The sequence below is a fragment of the Phascolarctos cinereus genome, unplaced genomic scaffold (genome assembly GCF_003287225.1).
Source record: "Phascolarctos cinereus isolate Bilbo 61053 unplaced genomic scaffold, phaCin_HiC Scaffold_726;HRSCAF=1367, whole genome shotgun sequence".
In the NCBI taxonomy this organism is placed as follows: Eukaryota; Metazoa; Chordata; class Mammalia; order Diprotodontia; family Phascolarctidae; genus Phascolarctos; species Phascolarctos cinereus.
In genome coordinates, this window is record NW_027556098.1 from 366,662,684 (window position 1) to 366,677,717 (window position 15,034).

Genomic DNA, 15,034 nt, shown 5'->3' on the forward strand with positions numbered 1-15,034 from the left:
AGCCACTGAAGGTAGAGGAGTGATTTAAACCTGCGAATTAGGAAGAATATTGTGACAACTACATGAAGGAAGGATTGGAGAGGGAAGAGTCTGGAGAACGGAGAAACCAATTAGGCTATAACAATAGTCCAGGTGAGAGGCAATGAGGACCTGAATTAGGGTGGTGGAAGTATGAGCCAGAGGGGCCAGATGTGTGATATTGGCAGTGAGTCTGGACTGGCTCAGAAGGGACAGATTTCCCAACCACACAAAGACTCTCACCCCCATTATTACTTCAGTGATTTAGCACATCTCCTCTCCTTCTCCTTTTCCTGTTCCAATCTCTTAACACTGGTTTGAATTTTCTTGTTCATTTTTACAGTCTTTTTCCTTCTTTCTTGTAGTCTTGGAATACATCACCCATGCTTTAGTGAACACTCATGTCCTGATGATCTGAGATATACCTCTTGCCCTTTTATAGCTCATTCACATTGGGCACATCCACAGTTGTTTTCTCCTGAGACAGACACAAAGGCCATTTGAAACAGAAGTGCCAATTGAACTGTCCCAGCCCTGCCCCCTTTTAAATACATCCTTCATGCTTTGTGGGCCCACTTCATCACCAGAGGGGACCACTTCTTTGTTGTCCTTGGTCTCTGTACTCACTGAGACCCCTAATCATCTCTCTTACAGTGCATTTCCCTTTATTTTCTATTAGTTGCTTGCTTGCTGTCTTAACTAGGAAAATGATCACTAACTGAAAGACTGCTAGTAATAACTACTAAACTCTTCCCCACCACCCTCCAACATGCAAAAAGCAGCTGGGAGCTACAGTCCACAATTATCTGGCAAAGAGCCAATCTTACCTTGCACTTCCCCACTGAAAATGTTGTCTACCTGTTGCTTCCCTGTTCTGCTAGCTTCTGCATAATGAACCTATAGTTGGGCATCCTTTTATAAGATCAATCAGTCAGTCAACTAGTATTTATTAAGCACCTACTGTGTGAGAGGCGCTGTGCTGAGTGGTTGGGGATACAAGAACAAAGAATGAAATGGACCTTACTAGAAATGTGCTTGCCTCCAAGAATCATGGATTTAGATCTAGAAAGGATATCTGCAGTTATCTAGTCCAACCCACTTCATTTTATAAATGAGGAAACTGAGGCCAAGGTTGGGGCAGACTGGTCATGATAGCAAGGTTTCTGCCATGGAGGTTCTGTCTCTAAACTAGTCTTCTTTCAGCTGTACGATGGGCTTGTGCCTGAGCTAATGATCTTCCCCTTGGCTGCTTGGGAAGAGACAAATACAATAACTACTCCTATGCCTTATCAGTGTAAATGCCACCCACATATTTCATTTATTGGAAAGTGGGATGGGGCTGGGCTATTAACACAGTTCTGTTTGTTATGTAGCTACAAATGATCAAAGCATCGAAGATCTAGATCCTCTGAGAACTTTCTGGTATAAAGTGTGCCTCTGCTTCCTCTTCCCTGTGTGACCTTAGGACAGTCACTGACCCTGCCTGGGCCTCAGTTTCCTCATCTGTAAAAAGAGGAGGTTGCATTAGATGGCCTCTGAGGTTCCTTCCAACCCTGTGCTACATTCTCTTCCAGCTCTGCACTCCTGTGCATCCTCTTGCAGCGCAGTGTTTCCAGCTTTCCAATATATTTAATCCTCAAACTGAAGATAAACTTGGCTGGTATACAGAGATGAAAGATGATGTAATTGGAGAATGTAACAAAAATGGAGGAGTCATCTCATGTTTATATTGATGAAGACTTGGCTCAAGTCAATGTATATGTGAAGGGTCCCTCGCTTGCTGCAGCCACTACACAGGTAAACATATTGAATGGAAGATGGGTTGCTGGCAAAGTGATCACAACTACATCCATACCTCTTCCATTGATCACAGCCTCTTCTCTAATTCTGTGACAGCAACACGACTGGTTCCTGCTCAAAGACACAATGATAGAGGAGGATTTAGTCCCTTAGGTACATAGCCTTTGGTTTTTTTCCCCTCTGTGGATCTGTGATCCTAAGGTTCATTATAGCCATATTAAAAAACAAACTAGAATTCTGTCAAGAGCATAATCCCATCTCAATTTCCAAAGAAGAGAATACATGAGAGGTGTTTACTCTGATGAGCTCAATGTGGGCAGTAGCAGTAGCTATCACAGATGGCTCATCCCAAACAGCCAACACAGATTTTTAAAGAAGTAGACTATTATATTTTATTGCTATTACTATTACTTAATCTGAGCCTGTGTAAATGCCCCAAAGGCAGCAATATACAGTGGAAAGAACCTTGGATTTAGAATCAAAGGACCTCGGTTTGAATCCTTATGCATTTAAACTTCTTATGTTCCACATGATATAATGACATTGCTGTTACTGAATTATTTTAGATAATTTATCATTGCTACTCAGTTTATACTTTTATGCCATTTGAAACACCTTTCCTATCCTCAGAAAAGTATATAAGTATTTTCATTTGTTTTGTTAATGAGTAAAGGTATTTTATTGATATGTTTTCTTTTTATATCATAGTCTTTTCCAGGTTCACTCCACTCTCCTCCCCATGTCCCAGATCCAGTGAGCCTTCCTTTGTAATTAATCAGTTATTAGACCCCCACAGTGTGCTAGGCGCTGTATGAAGCACTGGGGATAGAAAGACAGTAGTGAAACAGCTCAAGAAACTTTTATTCTAAAGGAGGAGACAACATGTACATATATACATGTATATGTATACATATAAAAATATATATAATATACACAAAGTTATATACATGTAAAAGTGTATATATAATATATACAAAGTTGATATAAGGCATTTTGGGGAGAGAGGACACCAGCAGCTGAGGATTCAGAAAGGATTTCCTGTAGAAAGTAACACCTGAGCTGAGTTTTTAGGAAAACCAGAAATGAGGGACTGCTAGTACGAAAAAGCAAAAAGCAGAGATGGGATTTGGAGCATTATGTGTGAGGAATAGCAAACAGGCCAGTAGACTGCATGGAAGAGAATAACGTGAGAGAAGACTGGAAAGGCTGGAAGGGAGCAGATTATGAAGAGCTTTAAATACCAGAGTAGTTTACATTTGATCCTAGAGCTAAGAGTAAGCCACAGAACTTTATTAAGTAGAGGGGTTACATGGTCACAACTGCACTTTAGGAAAATCACTTGGGTGGTTGTGCAGAAGATGGATTGGAATGAGGAAAGACTTGAAGCTGGGAGAATAGTTAGGAGGCTGTCACAGTAGTGTAGGCAAGCAGTGAACAGAGCCTGAACCAAGGTGGTACCTGTGTTACTGGGAAAAGAAGATATATACAAGAGATATTGTGATGGTAGAAAAGATATGGCATCTGACTGGATATGTGGGATGAGTGGGTGATGATTGAGATTATGGAATGTATTATTTGGTGTTGTATTTGTAAGTGATAGGACTCCAACATGGAGTCTTTTGGGCCAAGTGTCCTAATAACCATAAACATGAAAGCAGTAATGGTCAGCCTGTACTTTTCCACTGCCCTGACTCATTCTGATCCTGTGCCAAACATGTAAACCACTTCAGTTTCTGATTAGATAAGGCTCCTGACCAACTGGAGTGACCGTGTACTGATACTCACTCTTGGAGTCCCCATTTATCAACTTAGATCTCAACCCAATTTCTAGTTCTGATTAAGAAATCCTTCCATTTCAGTCTGGTATCAATAGGCGATCCTGTGGAATTTCCCCAACCCCATCTAATGATGGGGATATGTGAGTGACTTGGCCCTGTATGGCAAGATCTTGATCTGTCTGTGTTACCATATTGTTTGTGTGTGTGCGTTATTTTTGTTTTTGCTTGCTTGCTGTGTAATAAAACTCATGTTTTTACCAGCTTCTTGAGTACCAATTTTCTGTGGACCCTTGAATCTAGGTCATTGCTCTAACCCAAGCTATGAAACCAAATAGAACAGTGAGAGTTGAGGAATCAAGGATGACTAAAGATGTGAACCTGGCTATCTGGAAGGATAGTGCTGCCCTTGACAATAATAAGGAAGTTCAAAAGAAGGGTAGGGAAAGATGAGTTCTGTCTTGGACGTATTGAGTTTGAGATGCATATAGTATATCCACTTTGAAATATGCAACAAGCAGTTGATGATATGTGATGAGGACTCAGGAGAGAAACTAGGGGTAGTTGTGAGACATCTGTGTAAAGATAATAGAACCCATAAGAGTGGATGAAGTCACCAAGTGAGTAGATATAGGCAGGCAAGAGAAAAGGGCACATAACCGAACTTTGAAGTATGCCCACAGTTAGGGATCATGACATAGATGATGATCCAGCCAAGAAGAAAAGGAGTAGTCAGACAGGTTAGAAAGAATAAGAGAACAGGGTTATGAAACCTAGAGAGGAAAGAGCAGGTAGGAGGAGTGGGCACTCAGTGTTGTTAAGTGTTATGAAGAGAGGTCAAGAAGAATGAGATGTCAGACAAGACCATTCAGTTGGTTTGGTAGATCATTGTTAGTTTTGGTGTTTTCATTGTGTGATGAAAAATAATTAAGCAAAACCAATGAATTTAGGGTCTACATCTGACACTGTATACAACATTGTGCACCCATAGTCTTCCATCTGTCCAGAGAAAGGAGAAAGGTGTACTTCCTTGTATTGACAAGGTCTATATTGGTCATGAGTTACACAGCATTCTGCTTTGTGTTAGTGCTCATTTCATCTACATTATTGTAGTAATTATGTATATTGTTTTCCTTATTCTGCTTCTACTCTTCATCAGTTCATTCACATTTTCTCATATTCTTCTATATTCTTTATGTTTGTCATTTCTTGTGATGGAGTAATATTCTAGTGCATTCTTATACTACAATTTGTTCAGCTATCCCTAAGTCTTATGAGCTCTCACTTTGTTTCTCTTTTTTGCCACCGCAAAGAGCCTTGTTATAAATATTTTGATATGTGTAGGCCCTTTATTTCTGTCTTCTCATCTCCTTGGGGAATATGTCCAGCAATGGCATCTCTGGGTATAAGAGTTCGAACAATCTAGTGACTTTTCTTGTATAATTCCAAATTGTTTTCCAGAATGGTTAGACCAATTAACATTTCCACCACCAGTGTTAGAGCAGTTTTTAAAAAGTTGTCTATATTGTGAAGTGCAAACTTCATTTACGTTACATTTTATATAGCTTTTTTTTATTATTACAAGGGAAGGTTCATTAGATGGTAATGAGGCTTTTCCAAATAAATGTCTTTAGTTTATTAGGGTTATAGGAAAATTATTTGGGGCTGTAAGAGAAATCAAAAGAAAAGCTTTGACATAACCATTGTTTATGCACTAGTATTATCAAGCCTCTGGATGCTATACTATGAAGGGAAGTTCTGTTATTAATAATCAGAAATATTACATCATAATACTGTCTTCCATTTTTACAGTCATAGCTATAGGAGGAATGTTTTTTGAGAAAGGAGAATATTATGTGAGTAAACTTGGTTGTGATAATTTTTTTATATTTATAAAAGCTTTTTTTGGATAAATTCAAAGGAATTTGGGGGTGTTAGAGTATAACTTCTCCAGAGCATTGGAGGAGTAAGTCATTCTGTAAAAAATGATTGGTTATTCAAACTCATATTCATATAATCATTCAAGATTTATATTTTCCTTGTGATAAATCTTTGAGGTAGGTAGTATATGTGTTATTATCCTTATTTTGCAGATGAGGAAACTGAGGCACAGAGAGATGAAATGACTTGTCCAGCATCATCTAACTAGTGACTTTCAGAACTGGGATCTGAACCCCAGGATTGTTCTGACTCCAAGTCTATTGCCCTTATGAGTAGATCACACACTGCTTTTCTGTAAAATAAGGGAGCCTTAAAGCCCTGAGACTTGTTTCCTATTAATTAATTGAATAAACATCTTTCTGAAATGCACTACGCACTTCTCTGTATTCTTTAACAGAAGTTATTGAACATAATTTAACTTGGAGCCACCATTGTGAACATCAGGTTTTTAGAGTAATACCGTATCTCCCCAGAAAAAGGGTTCTCCCTAGATGAGGAGGTCATTCAGATGCTTGTGTTTGCAGATGGCATTGTGCTGACTGCATTTAAGCCCTGGAACATTACAAAGTCTTCTAAATGAAATTCACAGCCATTGAAAAGAGTTTGACCTGATGGTCCACAGGGGTAAAACCAAGTGATTAAACAAGGCCTATTGTCTAGAGTCTAGATTCTGATGTTCAGTTTTATGGATAGCTCACATAGTTGTTCTATCATTGCATGTATGTTGGACAACCACTGCAAGTGGACAGTGGAGTGGGCCCAGAATGTTTTTATTATAAATTTAATAATTGCCAGCAAAAACAATCAAATAAACAAAGGGCAAAATCTTAACCACATTAACAACAAAGAATGCCTTTTTACTCTGGCTTTCCTGAAGTTCTGCTGTCTTTCATGGGATCTGAGACTTAGAGATTGTTGAATCCTACCCCCACCTGCCCCTCCATTTTGAAAGTGAGGCAACGGAGGCAAACAGAGGTGAAGTTGTTGGCGCCGGGCTCATCCTGAGGAGGGCCTACCCCCAAGGTAGTGCCAAGTTTTCCCCTCTCTCTGGTCCTGTCCCCTCCCAGAGAAACTCCAGGCATAACCATGAGTAGAGGCTTCCAAAAATGTGAGTAACAGGATCTCTCAGAGAAAGGGTATTTGGCATACATTATGGGTTTCAGACATAGGACAGTTATTTATTTTCTTCACCAAAGAAACTATGTGAGATGTAAGAAAACTCAAAAGCATGTATAAATATAGAAAATATGAAATGTTTCATATGGTATTACACAAATTATGCTTCCCAAAAGGTAAAGACATTCAGTGGGACTGACTGCTAAACACCCATGAAGCCTGTGCTATATGCCCAGTTCATGAGGTCCACATCTCCTGCCTAGCTAGGACGTGGCTTCCTTTAGTCCTTCAAATATATGTTGATCCTGACAGTGGTCATCTTCTCCTCCAAGAAGGATGCTATTGCAGAAATCCTCTTCCCTCTGGACAATTAAAACACAAGTCTGGAACTCAGGTGCTCAGGGAAGGAAATAGGCAGGGGAAGGCAGCCAGGGCCTTGAGGTGCATCTCAAGCTTCCATGTGCTTTTATCAGAGAGGAAGGTGGTTCTTCCACAAGTGTCCATCTTCCTGGCATTTAATCACCAAACGTCTTCGATGTCCCCTGTCCCCAGTCACTGAGAACTAATCAGGAGCTCACCGTGTCCTTCCAACAAGGTGTATGTCTGGCTCAATGGGAGATGCTCTAGTGTAGCAAATCACAAATTCTGCTTACTCTTGCTACATCTTTGTTCAGCCATTCTCCAATGGCTGTATATGCAAGTTGTTTCCAATCTTGCTATTGAAAACAAGAGCGGTCAATAATTTTGTTCCTTTTATGGTGTTTTAGGGATCAAGTCCTAGGAGCAGAATCACTGGGTGGAGATGCATGATCTCCAAAATTTATATTAGTCTATGGTCATAACAACAGTATTTTAGAGTCCCTGTTTGCTCACAGTGCCACCAACACTGGATTTTATATTTTTTTATAAAGATATGATTTTCTCTTTTTAAAAAAATTCTATGAGCTATTCTAGTACTTGTAAGGTGATCTAGGTTTATCTTTCTCTTTCTTCCATCTTTCTTTCTTTCTCTTCCTTCCTTCCTTCCTTCCTTCCTTCCTTCCTTCCTTCCTTCCTTCCTTCCTTCCTTCCTTCCTTCCTTCCTTCCTATGAGGCAGTTGGGGTTAAGTGACTTGCCCAGAGTCACACAGCTAGTAAGTGTTAAGTGTCTGAAGCTGGATTTGAATTCAGGTCCTCTTGACTCCAGGGCCGGTGCTCTATCCATTGTGCCACCTAGCTGCCCCTATATTTCTTTTAATATTAAAAGTTTGATCATCTTTTCATGTGCCTATTCACAGTTTATGTTTCCTCCTTTGTAAATTATTTGTTTATGTCATTTGGCCATTGCTCCATTGGGTAGTATGAACTAATAATCTTCAAGCTATGAATTAATTTCTTATAAATTCATTCTTAAAATTTTGTTTCTCCTTGCAAGGTTATGAAGTTTTGCTGTAGAATTATTAAGGGCTTATTTATTTAAGGTTCACATTAGAATTATTTCAACGTAGCATAATGCTATCCTTAATCTCTCTTCCTACTTTCTAGTTTTATTAAACTTTGCCTGATATATCAGTGCTGTTCCAACCTTTCATTTTGAATTTATTCAGATCCTCCCATATTAAATATGCTCCCAATAAACAACATATTACTTGATTCGTCCTTTTAACCCATTTTGTGCCTCTCTTGTTTTCTTGGGGAGTTTAGGCTGTTCGTTCTCTGCATAACTGTTAGGTTTGTTTTTTCCTTTAGTTATCCTGTCAGAATGGAATACAAGTTTTCCTAATAATTGTCATTAATCAAAACTTAACCAATCTAAACAACTATGTAAGTTGCTTTAACTAAATAAAAGAAAAAGTGTTTTTCCTTGCAATTATTTGGCAATCTCTTATCTTCCACCTTGAGCTTTTTATCCTATATTTCTTTGGAAAACCTTTCAGTAGTTATTTAGCCAGTACAGTATTCTGAGGACTCTCATGTTTTGTTAAGGGCAGTTTTATTTTAGTTGTTTAAAATGCTTATGTCTATGGTAAAAAGGTTATTTTCTGCTTAAAGATTTCTTGAAGTGGATCAACGTCTGCTATTCAAATACCCATCTTTTGTCCTCACAAAACATGATAAATTTTGCCAGGTAATTCTAATTTCATAGCCCAAGTTTCTTAATTTTGCATATATATTATTATATTATTAATATATTATCACATCATATGATATGATACATCACAATATATGATATAGTATGATATACTAATATAATAAATAATACATATTCTAATTTCTGCATCCTCCCTCATTCTCCTTGAAAAGTCCACTGTGATCCTAATTATTGTTCTTTGATAAGTGGTTTTGGTGCAGCTAGGTGGTGCAGTGGATAGAATGCCAGGCCTGGAATCAGGAAGACTCATCTTCCTAAATTTAAATCTGGCCTCAGACACTTACTAGCCCTTTAACCCTGAGAATGTAACTTAGCTCTCTTTGCCTCAGTTCCCTCATCTGTAAAATGAACTGGAGAAGGAAATGGAAAACCATGCCAGTTTCTTCGCCAAGAAAACCCCAAATCGAGGTCACAAAGAGTCATGAATATGACTGAACAACAACAAAGTGATTTTTTAAACTATTTCTGGTAGCTTATAGTATTGTTTCCATATTATTAGAGCTTTGGCATTTAACTATGATATATCTAGATATGTCAGATTTTGTCTTCTCCCTTGCAGGTATCCTATGGATTCTTTACATTTATATTTTACTCCTTTTGACCAATTTTGTAAATATTTCTTTGACAGTTTCCTGAAATATGGTATCTAAATTCTTTTAGGCAATTAGCAAGAAATATAAAGGAAGTCATAGTCTTGTCAAGAAATTAAAGAATCAGAGCAAGAAAGCAGGATGGAGAGCATTTGGGTAAAGATCAGTGAGAGAATAGCAGAAGTAATTTTGTCATCAGAACATTCTATATACTACCTGGACAGAAAGACGAAATCGACGATACAGAGGATAGTTATAGTAGTGATGAGAGACTTCAGTTATCTCGACATATCTTTTGGAATTCTCCCTCTGCCAGGAGCAGAGTAGCTGATAACTTCTTGATTTGCCTTAATGATAGTTTCATCCTTCTAGAAGCTGTTTATGCTTAGTATAACAACTGTTAGGTTTGTTTTTTCCTTTAGACATTCTATCAGAATGGAATATAAGTTTTCCTAATAATTTTTTCATTAACCAAAACTTGAACTAAACCAACATATTCTGTGCTGGATCTAATTTTCATCAATGGGACAAATTAGTTGTTGGAGAGGAAGTGACCATACCATCCTATAATTTTTGCTAGAGGAGAGGAAACTGGATTTTATCTGGAATTATATGTAAGCATATTTCTAAAGGTTCAGCAGAAATATAGGTAGGATCCAGTGAATTAAGATTCTGTAGGGAAAATCAGCCCAAGAGGGGTAGGAAACTCCCAAGAATGAAATTGTGAAGACACAAAGAGAAACAGTTCTATTGTGGTGGAAACATGGAAATTGTCATAAGAGCCTGACATAGGGAAGTCTCCAACCAACTTAGATTGTAAAAGGATATATGCAGAAGGGGGAAACAAGCACAAGTAGCAGAGGATGAATAGATGTATGGCGTATTCCTGTGAAAATTTCAGGAGTACCAACACTTAAAACGAGCTGAGGATGGTGAAAAAAATGTGGGTTTTAAGTTTATTGAGGGAAAGAGGAGGATCATTACCTCTGAGAAATACTGCATGATCTTGGGCAAGTCACTAGACATCACTGCATCTCAATTTCTTCATCTGTAAAATATTGGTCACGGACTTCTAGTAATGGCTTCCAAGATACCTTGTAGCTCTAAACCTGCAATTCTGTGACCAAAGAAAGGATCCAGGTGCTACTTGAGGTGGATGGGATAATGATATCTGACCAAGGAAAGACCAGACAGAGCTGCTCCATTCTTCTGAAACTTCTCTTTTCTCTGCTAAGAAGAATGACCTTTTTGCTACATTAAGAGCCTCTGGGATCATAATCCTTCTACTGCACTAGTCAGATCATATCTAAAGTATTGTGTTCAGTTCTGAGTACTACAGTTTAAGAAGGGCATTGATAAACTGGAGCATGTCCAAAGAAGTCAAACAACATTTTGAAAGACCTCAAGTCTGTGCCAGCTAAGATCTTTTCAAGGAACTGGATCTGTTTGAAGTCTGGACAAGAGAAGATTGGGCCAGGAGAGGGAGGAGGCAGTGGGGAGGGGTCCTAATAGTTGTGTTTAAATCATTGAAGATCTGTCTTGTGGAGGAGGGACTAGTTCTGTTTGTCCTTAGAAGGTAGAACCAGGAAGGGTAAGCAGAAGTGGCAAAGGGATAAATATGGGCTTGATATTTGGAAGGTCTTCCAGCGAAGAGTAGATGACTGCTCTTTGTATGTATTGTAGTGGATATTTGTTATGGTTATTGACTGCTGAGATCCCCTCCAACTCCAAAATTCTGTGATTCTGATTATTCTTATTTTTGGTATGGTATGTCTGTAATCCTAAAATTGCTGCATCAGGACCTGCCCTCCAGATTTGTGTGCTTTCTAGCAGTTTGGATTATTCAGTGATTTCCTGTATGTTTCCTTGCCTTGAAAGATGAGCAAAAGCTCCAAATCCTAGCAAGCTATGCAGATTAAGGCCTTTTCCTCCGACCCTGCTTCCCCTCTTGGCCTCCCCCAAACATTACAAAAGGTTTCACTCTGTACCCTATTCCTTGGCCCTAGCTTGAGGGGCAAGGAAGAGCAAGTTAGTAGTCATTGCTCTGTCCCTAGTTGGCTGACTCTCTCCCTACTACCTCTTTATTTCTAAACCCAGACCACTCCCCTGATGTGGGTTGCACAGACCTGTGAGACAGTAGACTGGGGAGCTAAGACTATAGCAATTCTTCCTTTGGGACCAAAAAGTACTTAAGCCCCAAACCTAACATTTAAAAAGAAAAGAAGTCCTAAGTGCGAACATTACCTTTAAATCTCTTTCCACTCTCTTCTTATGAACAAAAAGCTCTCCTTTTGTCTGTCCACCTATATTTTCTGTGCCATTAGTCCAGACCAAGTGTTGAATTTTGGCACTTATATTTATAGATTAAATGATCATATGTTAATAATGTTGAGTTAGTTAAGTCTTGATGAGTAATGGCTAAGGAAGACACTAGGGTGATTAGACTAAAGTGTTCTCAGGTCCCAGGACAGCTCAAAAAAGAGAAAAGCTAAAGCAGAGGAGAAATCAGTAAAAGCTGAGACTCAGTTTAGTTAACTGTGACTCATAAGAGCTTGGTTTGAGGTAACATTCTATTTGGGCAGAAGTATAAATTATAATACAGAGAGTTTTGTCTTTCAAGAGAAGAGGCAAAGGAAATAAAATATTTAGGGGCAGCTCTGTGTGCCCCCATAGTGCATAGAGTTCTGGGCTTGGATCAGGAAGACTTGAGTTCAGATCTGGACTTGGACACTTCCTAACTGTATGACCCTGGACAAGTCACTTAACCCCTATTTATCTCAGTTTCCTCAACTGCAAAGTGAAGATAATAACAGCACCTACCTCACGGGTTGTTGTGAAGATCAGATGACATTTTTGTAAAGTGCTTAGCACAGGGCCTGACACATTGTTGCACTATATAAATGTTTATGCCCTTCTCTTCCCCCAAAATAGAATTTTGGAAGGCCTAGGGAGAGATGGAAATGGGTTTGGAATGGATTAGGAGAGTGCCAAAGGATGACTAAATATTGTCTCAAAGGCACAAAGTTGTACACTTTATTATAGGTGACTATATTTGCCTGCCTGAGCATTGGTCTGAACACTCTTATAAATCCTCGTGCCTGTAATTAAGTAATTATATAATATTCAAAACAACTGGCCCCAGAGTTAATGACTTACTGCTAAAGAGAAAAGTGTAGGTCATAAGATTAGGTCTTGATTCCCAAAGCCTTATCCTTGGTGGTAGAAAGGGAAGTGACAGGGAGCTTGAGTCTGAAATTCTGCCACATGGACATATAGTCTTGCATTCTCTTACCTTCAAATGCTCATTCCTTCTTAAATATACATGCACATGCACTCTTGCACACACACACACACACACACACACACACACACACACACACACACACACACAGAGTCTCTAATTCCCTACTTGTGTTTTTCCCCCATTCTAAAATGAAGGTACCTCTGCCAAAGTCTTTTTCTACTACCTCATCATGGTGTGGACATGATCTTGGGTTCTCAAAGGTTTTGCCAATGGAGCAGAAGCTCTAGTAGGGTCTACTAAGCCGTAAAGGCTTTGAATATTGGCCCAGTGATAAACTATTTTGCCTGTTGTCTGAGGATCAGCCTAGCTAAAGTCAGAGATGCTTCATTACCAGGTTGGCCAAAGAGTGATGATTTTTTTGACCATAGGAACTCTTGAAATCATCATCTGCTTAAATAAAAAAGAGTTGCAATCTGATTCAATGGAAGGAATACCTCCACCAATGAAATCTTAGAAGTAAAGTAAGATGAATATGGTGGTAGATTAGGGGTCTACCTGCTCCTATAATTTCCCCATTTCTCCCACTTAAGGATGAAAACATCAGGGGCAGAATAAATGCAACAAATGGCTATACCTGTCCCTTTCCATTTTTTTTTTCATAATAATAAAAGGGATCAGAAGTATGGCTAATTTTAAATGGTAGATAATCCCCCCCCCCAATTCACCTTTTGCTCTGAAATATGTTTTTGTGCTTATATTGGAATATAGGTGTGTCTGATATTCTGCAAATTTACTTAAAAAAAATAGGGCATTCCCGTTGCAGATCTGACTCAGGGACTGAAACAAGGGTATTTTCTTCATCCTGTGCCCCTTCTCATCTTTCACTCACCCTCTGAGTCTTGACCATTTCCTATTCCTTCTCAGACTTCTGTAAGACTCCCTTTCTTAGAATATATTTGGAAGGGCAAGCTCAAAAGGGCTTCTTCTCTGCAGTCAAAAGAGAGTCAAGAAGTAAGAAAACCATTAAGAGTGTAGGGGCTACCTAGCAATAAACTTGAAAACAAGGTGGTTTTAAAAAAAATTGAATAAACTGAAATGTAAATTATCCAGATGTAGGTAATTGTGAGATCTTTCAGTTGGACAAATGGGAAGCCAGCCTACTTGTTTGTGACCTGTGCTTGGTTATTTATTTTTTTATTCCTGCTTTCCTCTAAAAACAGTTTTCTTTCTTCGTGCAGAGTTTGCTAGAGAAAAGCTTGAGATATCAACAGCAGGAAGAAGAGCTGCAGAAGCTTCGACAGAACTTGCAAAGAGTTCAGACTCTGTGCAGCTCAATTGAAAGAGAGCTCCAGTTTGAACGGACAAAAAACTTTGATTTAAAGCAGCAGAATAACTTACTTCATGAAGAGAGCATGAAGGTAAGGCATAATTCTCTGGCTTAACCACTAGGAGGAGTGTAAGTGCTACTCAGTCAGCAAGTACTTATTAAGTGACTGTTGTATGCCAGGCACTGTGTGCTAAGTTCTGGGGAAATAAAGAAAGACAAAAGACAGTCCCTGCTCTCAAGAAGCTTACGGTCTAATGGGGAGACATCAGGTGAACAACCCTGTGCAGTCAAGATGCCTCAAGGATAAGTTGGAGATGATCGACAAAGAGGAAGGTGCTCATATAAAAAGGAATCTGAAAAGGCTTTTTATACGAGGGAGGATTTTAGCTGTCACTTGACGAAAGCCAAGGAAAATGCCCAGAGTCAGGAGGTTAATTGCTTTGTGTGAGGAACAGCAAAGAGGCCCAGTGTCATTGAATATCAGGTACGTGATAGGGAGCAAGGGGTAAGGAGCCTGGAAAAGTGGGAAAGGGCCAGGTTATAAAGGGCTCTGAGCGCCAAATAGAGGATTTTATGTTTGATCTTGGAGGCAATAGGGAGCCAATGGAACTTATTTAATAGGGGTGGAGTGGGTGACACAGTCAGACGCATGCCTTAGGAAGATCAATTTGATAGCTGAGTAGAGGATAGAATGAAGCAGGGAATGAATTGGGTCAGGGAGGCCAACTATAGAAGGCTGTTGTAATAATCCAGGAGCAAGGTGATGAGGGCCAGTAAAAGGGTGGTGGCATTGTCCAAGGAGGGAAGATGTATACAAGAGATGCTGCAAGTGTGTCCTGTCAATAGATTGAGCGTGGGAGATAAGAGAGAGGGAGTGTTGCCCAACCAGATTGTACACTGAACAGAGAGGCGTGAAATAACTTGTGACATGGGCCAGGCAGAGCAGAATTACTGACTCAGTTTATTCATCTGAGGGTACAGGATATATATAGAAAATCTAGCCTAACTTCAAAGAGTCCTCCCTGTGAGATACTCCCCAGAACATCTGTTGAGGATGTGACAACATGAATTTCCTTGTTATCAGGGTTCCTA

The 15,034-nt window shown here is 39.2% G+C and overlaps 1 protein-coding gene across 1 annotated transcript in view; it reads left to right on the forward strand.

Annotated features, from left to right (window-relative positions):
* The window catches only part of CCDC30 (coiled-coil domain containing 30), a 171,600-nt gene that overhangs the window by 99,403 nt on the left and 57,163 nt on the right, over positions 1-15,034 (forward strand). The window contains exon 11 of the mRNA XM_078145507.1: positions 13,854-14,033. Within this exon, the coding sequence (XP_078001633.1) occupies positions 13,854-14,033 (180 nt within the window). The remainder of the gene's footprint in view (positions 1-13,853; positions 14,034-15,034) is intronic.